The 9,720-nt window shown below is 42.8% G+C and overlaps 1 protein-coding gene across 1 annotated transcript; it reads right to left on the bottom strand.

Annotated features, from left to right (window-relative positions):
• Positions 1–8,353: 8,353 nt before the first annotated feature.
• LOC116524676 (olfactory receptor 2S2) lies at positions 8,354–9,388 on the bottom strand. Its single transcript, XM_032240045.1, has one exon. The coding sequence runs from the start codon at positions 9,336–9,338 to the stop codon at positions 8,379–8,381; it is 960 nt and encodes a 319-aa protein (XP_032095936.1). The 5' UTR covers positions 9,339–9,388; the 3' UTR covers positions 8,354–8,378.
• Positions 9,389–9,720: the final 332 nt, after the last annotated feature.

The following is a 9,720-nucleotide window of genomic DNA, read 5'->3' on the forward strand; positions in this document are numbered from 1 at the left end:
CCATACCTGGCCTTATAAGAGCATTTTAAAGTCTGAAATTGTTTTTCAAAAACAGTGTTCACTTACTAGAAGGGACAAGGGCTCCTGTGCCACTGATCCATGACCAAAAATGGATATTATCTTATCCTTTTCTGCAGTAGGTTAATGGAATTTCATTTTAATAGTACCACTTTGCACTGCTTGGGTTGTGAGTGATGTTGAACTTTTTATGTTTATTTGAATTGCTTATATTTAGATAGTCCTAACAGATTTTTTTTGGAGTTCCTCATCACTTTCTTTTTGACATTTTTTTTTCTTTGAAGGAATTTCAAACTTAAAGAAAAGTTGCAATAATTATATTTATAAAAGCCATATGCCGTCTATCAACTTAACAGTTTACTGCATTTGCTTTGCTTTATCATTCTCTCTCTGTGTGTGTGTACGTACATTCTCTAAACAATTTTGAGGTAGGTTGTGTATATCATGTGCATTCCATGAAAACAAGTATATTCTTTCACTATACTCCACTACAGTGATCAAACTCAGAAAATACAGCACTTACAATAAGGTTATCTTATCCACAGTTCACATTCAAATGTCATTGGTTGCTACAGTTGTAGCCAAAAAAGTTATAGCAACACTTTCAAATATAGTATCCAGCCCAGGATTATATGTTGCTGTTGCATGTTTTTATGACATCTCTTAGGTTCCTTTAATCTGGAACAGCTCCTCACCCATAGTTTGTCTTTTATTATATCGGCATTTTTGAGGAATATGGGCCAGGTGTTTTATAAAATTCGGGTTTGTGCCGTGTCTCATTATGATTAGATTTAGAATATGCATCTTGGCTAAAATAACCAATAACCACGAAGTGTCCCCATTCCTTTTTTTTGTTTTTTGAGATGGAATTCCACTCTCATCACCCAGGCTGGAGTGCAATAGTGTGATCTTGGCTCACTGCAACCTCCACCTCCCGGATTCAAGCAATTCTCCTGCCTCAGCCTCCGGAGTAGCTGGGATTACAGGCACCTGCCACCATGTCCAGCTAATGTTTGTATTTTTTTAGTAGAGACGGGGTTGCACTATGTTGGCCAGGCTGGTTTCATGCTACTGACGTCAGGTGATCCACCGCATTGGCCTCCCAAAGTGCTGGGATTACAGGCATGAGCCACTGTGCCCAGCCTTCATTCCTTTTTAATAAAAACAAGTTGGAATGTACTGCTGACAGTTTGACAATAAGGGAGGAAACTAGAAACGGAAAACAGATAGACTCTAGTGTGGGTGTGGAGGTGGGTCCCTCCCTTGCAGCTGTGGGAAATGGTCTTTACTAGGTCATGGGGTGAGTGTGTAGGGCAGGGAGGTTAAGGACCATCAGAAACAAGCCACTCAGTCTTTAGGCCTGGAATATCTCCTGTCCACGGCCACTGTGCTCAGCGGTGGCACTGCCACAGAGATTTTAAAAATGTGGATGGAGGAGGGGAGAGAAGGTGGTTGACTCTGAACTCCATTTCAGTGGCAATCAGGAGACAAATACCTTCCTGTCACAAACTTCCCAGCGTCCCTAGACCAGCTGAATTACTGAAGGGCCTGGTGAGTATCTCAGAGCACAGCAGCAGAAGGACAAGAGCCTTGGTCTTTGCAGCTGAGAGGAACGTCTAGGCTGAGACCTTCGGAGGCTCCCTCTCTCCTGACCTCTTTCTCTCTCCTCCTCACACCCTTTCTGCTCCTAACAGCTCCTCTGCAGGTCACACGCCCAGAAGCCACACATCCCTTCCTATGGGAACTCTATCCTTTCCACCTCTCAGTGGCAAACTCCAGAGCTCAGGCTTTGCCCAAAAATTAATGGAGACTCCCCTCTGCCCAAGTCTGTCAACTCTTATTTCTAGAAGAGGGAGAAATAGATCCTAGTTCCACCAGCAAGAATCGTAACCATGCAAATTATCTGTGAGTAAGCACATCTCTCCAAAGCAATTATTATTATTATTATTATTATTATTATTATTAAGGCCAAAACACTATCTGGTCCCAAAGAAGGGGAGCTGACTCTTGGACTCTGTTTTTCAGCAGGATGGCACTGAGGAGCATCTCCTCCATCCTGTTCTGGGCTTGTATCACTACACCACCTGAACTGAGACGGGTTCTGTCTTAGCCATCCTGACCCCTGGTGGTGCCAACTCCAAGAAGCTATCTTTTGGATCCCCAAGTGTGTCCCTTGGGAGATGCCACTTTTATCCTGCACAATTACCTTATAATAGTCATAAATGATGACTCTGACTCACTCACAATGTAGCATTATAACCAGTAAGCTCTGTTTAAGAAAGCAGGGAAATTGATCATTTTCGGATGTGCACCATCCAAACTGTAATAATAAAAAACTTTTTTGGCCAAGCACAGTGGCTCACACCTGTAATTCCAGTACTTTGGGAGGCCGAGACGGGTGAATCACTTGAGCTCAGGAGTTCAAGACGAGCCTGGCCAATATGGTGCAGCCCTGTCTCTACTAACAATACGAAAATTAACCAGGTCTGGTGGCAGATATCTGTAATCCTGGCTAGGAGGGAGGCTGAGGCAGGAGAATTGCTTGAACCTGGGAGGCAGAGGTTGCAGTGAGCTGAGATTGTGCCACAGCACTCCAGCCTGGGCGACAGAGTGAGATTCCATCTCAAAAGAAAAAACAAAACAGCTTATCTGAATGACAGAAGGAAATGTGTTGTTAGTGGAGCATATCATTTACTGACAATGCCATTAAAAGCGTTGTTATTATATTATTAAAATACAACATCAGGCCGGGCACGGTGGCTCATACCTGTAATCCCAGCACTTTGGGAGGCCAAGGCGGGTGGATCACATGAGGTCAAGAGTTTGAGACCAGCCTGGCTAACATGGTGAAACCCTGTCTCTACTAAAAATACAAAAAAATTAGCTGGGAGTGGTGGCATGTCTGTAATCCCAGCTACTTGGCAGGCTGCGGCAGGAGAATTGCTTGAACCCAGTTGGCAGAGGCTGCAGTGAGCCAAGATCACTCCACTGCACTCCAGCCTGGGCAACAAGAGTGAAACTACGTCTCAAAAAATAAAAAAATAAAAAAACTAAGGTAAGGAGGCAGAGTCATAAATCAATATATTGATTTAACCTAAAAAGGCAGGAGATCTCAAAGCATGTGTATGTGTGTTGGGGGTGGTTAGGAGGGGCCCACAGGCCATAGGAGGATTCGAAGATTTTCTTTTTTGTTTTTTTTTTTGAGATGGGGCCTCCCTCTGTCGCTCAAGCTGGAGTGCAGTGGTGCGATCTCTGCTCACTCGCAACCTCTACCTCCCAAGTTCAAGAGATTCTCCTGTCTCAGCCTCCTCAGTGGCTGGGACTACAGGCACATACTACCACACCCAGCTAATTTTTGTATTTTTAGTAGAGATAGGGTTTTGCATGTTGGCCAGGCTGGTCTCGATCTTCTGACCTTGGCCTCCCAAAGTGCTGGGATTATAAGCATGAGCCATTGCACATGCGGATTCGAAGATTTGTCTGACCCGCTTAAGGAAGTGAGGCTTTGTCTAAAAATTTGTTATCAACAGAAAAGACGGTTAGCCCTGGCTGGTGGGTATGAGCTCTTCCAGGCCCCTCAGGAAGAAATCTAGAAGAAAGGACAGCCATCAGAGTTCAGTCCTCAGTTCCCCCTTATCTGAGGTCTGTGTGCCCGAGGATTCCTTTGGTGAGGAGGATCTGGATTTCTAAAAAACAACTCAGGGACACATGTTAAGACGTTATCTCTACTTTCTACAGGGAACCAAGCGTCCTCCTGACGCTAACTTCCTTGGCTATTGTTTTAAGCTGTATTACCTTCTAGCTTATAGAATTGCTCATTTACTTCTTAAGGCTAGCGAGGTGCCTGGAATTTCCTTCCAAGGAACTCAAGATTTTCCCTTATTTCCACGCTTTGGTGCCTGCAAGTCCCTAGGAAGAGTCCCTGCTGCATCTCAGTTACACCAAGAGCAGTCAGTGTCATCAGCCAACCCTGAGCTCCTCTTGTGTTTCTTTTCCCTTCTTCCCTTTCCAGTTGAATTGCTCGGAATAGTATAAATTTGTGCCTGTTTATTTTCTCTTGTCTAAATACTGCGGCATAACCCATACCCCGCTTCTCTCAACAACACAGTTTAATCTGATTAGGGACCGAGAGAGCATTGGTAATGATCCATGAAATCCCTATAGGATTGTGTTCTAGATACCTTCTGTGATAAGCCACTTGAAATTTCTATTTCAAAATCTTGCTGCATAGTCTCTATAAAATTCTTCCATTTACCTTTCCCCCTGAAGGAAATATGTGGGTTCTTATTGCTAGAAAGGGGGCAAGTTATGCAACCATGATCTTTTCTTATGACATCATTGTGGAGAAAAAAGCAGATTTTGCCTCAAGCTAGAAGACAAGAAAAGGCCTGTTTAGCTGGTAGGGAGCAAGCTGATGACTGCTGCTGGAGACTCAGAGCCCAAGACAACCAGCTTCCCTCCGCCTCCCTCTCCCTCTCTTCCTCTTTCCCTGTCTCTCCCTCTCTCTTTACTCCTTTCTCTTCCCCCAAATCTCCTCCCCTGTCTTTCTCCTTCTCTCTCTCTTCCTCTCTCATTTTCTCTTCCCCCTCTCTCCTCCCCCTCTTCCCCTCTCTCTCCCTCTCCCTTCCCTTTTCCCCATTTCTCCTCTAGAACCTGGACTTTTGCGTATTAATTTTGTATGCAGCTTGCTTGTTGAATTCTCCTACTGTTTTTCAAAATTGCTTTTGATTGATTTTACTGTTTTGTCCAGGTATAAAATTATGCGTGTATCAGCTAGCAATAATAATAACATTATGCCTTACCTTTCTTCTAGTTTCACCTGTTATTTATCTCTACTCTCTAATTCAATGGTTGGTATATCCAGAAAAGTGTTAAATTGTAACGGGTTTGATTTGATTTGATTTAACATTAGGTATGACACATACTTTTCATTAGAGACATAAATTTAATTTTGTTGAAGAACACACCCATTCCTACTAGAAGGAATTTAAAACTAAGAAATTGATTTTTAACTTTTTCAGATAGTTTTGAGGATCTGTTGAGATGATCATTTCCCCCTCTTAACCTATAAACGTAGTGAATTATACCGATACATAGCCTTAAATTGTTATAGTTTTATTTTAAAAAAATAAATCCATTAGGCTATGGTTTAGTATTCTTTCTACGTGCTGCTGCGTTCTATTTTATATGTATGCATGCATCTATATACACAGACCCATATGTAAATAGGTGAGAGAGGAAAGGAAGAGGTGTTATTTTCCTTTTCTGTACTTCCTTGTTAAGTTTTCAATGATACAGCATCAGTGTAATGCTGGTTTGGTTAAAGCTATTTGGAAGATCTCTTTCTCACTTTATTCCCTAAAATTGTTTAAACCATATTAAAATCTTTTGTTCCTTGAATGTTTATTACCACTCCTCTGTGAAACAGATGGCCTGGAACATCTTAAGGTGGTAACTCTGACAATTTCTCAACTTCTCTAGGTAATTGGTATTAATTGGTATTTTAAGTTGTCTATCTCTTTAATGGTTAATTGGGTATCTATTTTTTCTTAGAATATAAATTTTCCCCCTAGATTTTCACATTTATTTTTGGGAGTGGAACAAAATATCCTTACAAAATGTCTAAACTTTCTTTTCCAAGAAAGTTTAAAAATAAAATCTTATTTTTAAACTGAGATTTTAAAAATAATACATTTGTCTGTATGATTAAGTATAATAATATAATAGTTTTGCCTCCCCTTGATGTACAAAAGAGAGTGAGAGTGAAAGGTGACAGTGTTCCTAGAGGGAGCGATGTATTTCTGACTCAGCAGTTACACTATAATACTGTAATTTGTAATATAAAAGAATATGACTGCCATTCCTCAAGGAAGAGAAAGTGAGTAAGGACAGCTTCACAAGAAGGCAGGTTTGTTCAAGTGTCTCTCTATGCCAGGCAGATCTCCACTGCCCTGGGGAAACAGAGTTAGATTAGCACTATCACTATTATTCCCACGGTATTTTCAGAAATATCACACACTGTTGGACTTAAACATGATACTGTGGACACAATTTAGTACCTGTCAGTTGGGTAAACTAGGTGATTTTGGCACAGGTAGAAGTATGGGGGTTGTTTATGCTGGAGGGAAAAGACCCAGGAACCCGGAGGACAATCTTTATATATCAGAAGAAAGAAGAGATAAGGTATATTTCATGTAAGGGCATGAAGCTAAATTAGGACTGAAAGATGCTAACGAAGATAGATGCTAACGGAGACACGTATATGTTAGTACAATTCAAGGAAGAATTTGCTGGTGGGACTGAATGAAACAGCTGGAACCTGAAAGTGTTAATTCTCTATCACTGGAGGTATCCAAGCAGATGCTGGATGAATGGGGTCAGGGATATTGGAGAGAAACTCCATGTACCATGTAGTTAGGGGTGAAGAAGACCTGTGCAGCTTCTTGTAAAAACACAGCACGGCTCTGTAAATGTCTGAAGTTGCCTTGCATGACCACTAGATGTCACTCTCGTGTATCTGCGGTAGCAAGATTGTTTCTCTTCTAGGGCAAGTAGAAATCAGAACCTTAGACTAACACAGTACAGTGAAATTTTAGTAGCAAAATGTGCATCCTTATCTTATGCAATTCATTCTTTTTAAAATAGAGATTAGGTCTCACTATGTTGTTCAGGCTGGTCTTGAACTTCTGAGCTCAAATGATCCAGTTAATTCTTAACAAATATAAGAAAACTTAAATATATCACTTGAAGCAAAAATATTTTAATAACTATTCTTAAAATCGTATTCACTTTCTAAAGTTTCCTTTTAAATAATTCTTCTGATATTCTCGACTTTGATATAACTTGCCATAAAACTGCTGCTTTTCATCCACAGCAATTTATGAACCTCTTGTCTGTCTTCTGTATCTATGAATAGACAGGCAAAAGAGGGTAAGGAATCTGCCTGAACACTTAGGTAAAAAAAAAAATGCTTTCTAGTTTTTATTGTGCTGAACTTTGGAGGCTCAGGAAATGCTACAACTTTATTCTCTGTGAGACATTCACAGTGAACCTTTGCATAATAAAGGCTCTGAGAATCCTTGGAACAAAGAAGCCTATGAAAATTTAGCCCCGTAGGCTGGAACACTGTGGCTTACGCCTGTAATCCCAGCACTCGTCTCTACTAAAAATACAAGAATTAGCAGGCATGGTGGTGTGTGCCTTTAGCCCCAGCTACTCAGGGTGGAGACTTGCTTGAACCCAGGAGGCAGAGGCTGCGGTGAGCGGGAATGACGACACTGTAGTCTGGGAGATACAGCGAGACTCTGTCTCAAAAACAATAACAAAAACAAAAATTAGCCCCAAAGTCTTCAAACATATATAGCCACCATCTGTCTACTTTGAACTATATCTATTTATCATCATCTTTTTTCTAGAACATGATTTGGTGTCTATCAGAATATAAGCTTTCCTGTTGTGAAATTCTGTAAGTGAAGAATGTCAAATTTGAACTCATTACTCCTTGAATTTTATTTAATATACTGGGTGATGTTTAATGATCTGCAGTGCATCAAGAAGAAAATAGCCTGTATTTTCTTACAACTAAAAAGATATTCAGTTGGCCAGGCACGGTGGCTCACGTCTGTAATCTCAGCACTTTGGAAGGCCGAGCGGGCAGATCACAAAGTCGGTGAAACCCCGTGTCTACTAAAAATACAAAAATTAGCCTGGCGTGGCAGCTCATGCTTGTAATCCCAGCTACTCAAGAGGCTGAGGCAGGAGAATTGCTTGAACTCAGGAGGCAGAGGTTGCAGTGAGCTGAGATCGCATCACTGCACTCCAGTCTGGGCGACAGAGTGAGACTCCATCTTAAAAAAAAAAAAAAAAAAGATATTCAGTCATCAAAATAGATTATTCACAACTAAAAGCTCTCTAAGTGAAGAGCTTATCTTCTCTTAGCCATTCAGGCAAACTGAGTGTAATAAACTAAAGCCTCAATGAAAGTATCCACTCCCTCCTTATTCCTGATTTCTTTGATGAATCCAGTAGGGCTGGTAAGTTGCTGTGAGAACCTTCTCGCGTCCCTGTTCTAACTTTAGAGTGGAGACACTCTAAGGGCCATCCATCCTGCTTTCATGGCTGCTGTCTTACGTGGTTTTCCCATGTGTTCAGAATGTCTTCATCACAGTCGATTATTTATTGGGTCTGGTGTCTGCTGAAGCTGTCAGTCATGTGACTAAAGCTCAGGAGATATTGTCTGAAAAGTTTAACATTTCCTGCAAATGGACTTAGGTCACATGACTTGACTTTTGCATGGCAGCTGATGTGATTGTGATTCCTTACATCCAAGTGGGTGACAAACACAGAGGACCCCTCCGCCATCACTGAGTGAAGCCTTTTGGTCTTAGCAGGCTCCTCACGGCGGCCTTCACATCCTTGTTCCTCAGACTGTAGATGATGGGGTTGAGCATGGGGGTCACCACCCCATAGAAAAGGGGGATGAGTTTGTCTGAAAGATCCTCTTTGTCTGCTCCCATGGAGTCCTTAGACTTGGGCTTCCCATACATGAAGAATAAGGTCCCGTAAAAGATGACCACGACTGTGAGGTGGGCAGAGCAGGTGGAGAAGGTCTTTCTCCTCCCCTCCACTGAGGGGATCCTCAGGATGGTGTCAAGGATGAGGACATAGGAGAAAGAGATGAACAGAACTGGGACCCCCAGGAAGATCACATTGGTCACTCCCATACTGATCACATTGACAGAGATATCAGCACAGGCCAACTTCAGGACAGCCAGAATCTCACAGGTGAAGTGGTTGATGATGTTGTCTCCACAGAAGGGCAGCCTCATTGCAAGGGATGTCTGCACCATGGAGGCAGTGCTTCCAGCTACCCAGGAGCTGGCAGCCATGGGCACATAGGCAGCCTTGTTCATGATCACAGGGTACCTAAGGGGATTGCAGATGGCCACATAGCGATCAAACGCCATCATGCTCAGGAGCAGGCACTCTGTTCCTGCCATGGCATAGGAGAGTGCCATCTGCACAGCACAGGCTGAGAAGGAGATGGTTTTTCTGGAGGTCAGGAAGCTGTCCACAACCAGTGGGACCGAGGAGGTTGTGTAGCAGATGTCCAGGAATGAGAGGTTCCCCAGGAAGAAGTACATGGGCGTGTGCAGGCGGGAGTCAAGGATAGTCACCAGGATGAGGACCCCATTGCCCAGCAGGATCACCAGGTACATCAGCAGGATGAGCACGAAGAATGTCCTCTCCAGCTTTGGATGGGCAGAGAGGCCCAGGAGGATGAACCCCATCACAGGGGAGGTCTCATTGGCTTTTTCCATGTGGTATCCCCTCTGCCATCAGCAAAGTACTGAGTGGCACATCAGGCTTTTGGGGAAGAGTTCTAGGCATCTAATATGTGGTCAAGTTCCCACTGCATAATAGAACATATCTGTGCAAGAGAAAAATGTTGGAAAGAGACAGGAGGGGGTGTCTTAGAAGACAGAAGGTCAGAGCTGGACCTGCAGTAGGTGAGGGCCTCAAATGTCCAGCTGTGCTTGAGGATTTTTTCTGATGTTGCTGTACCCTCTCAGTGTCCACAAAGGTGATAGAGGCCTAGGGAGGAGAAGTGACCCATCCAAGTCTTCTGAGCAAGTTGGTGATAGAGATAAGACTTGAACCCAGCAGGGCATGCCCCTGGCCCAAGGAGAGCTTTTCCTCTGT

Source organism: Sapajus apella, unplaced genomic scaffold, assembly GCF_009761245.1.
Source record: "Sapajus apella isolate SASKATOON/1434 unplaced genomic scaffold, GSC_monkey_1.0 scaffold46, whole genome shotgun sequence".
Lineage (NCBI taxonomy): Eukaryota > Metazoa > Chordata > Mammalia > Primates > Cebidae > Sapajus > Sapajus apella.

Coding starts and splice junctions, on each gene's coding strand:
- LOC116524676 (XM_032240045.1), bottom strand. CDS start 9,338: ATGGAAAAAGCCAATGAGACCTCCCCTGTGATGGGGTTCATCCTCCTG.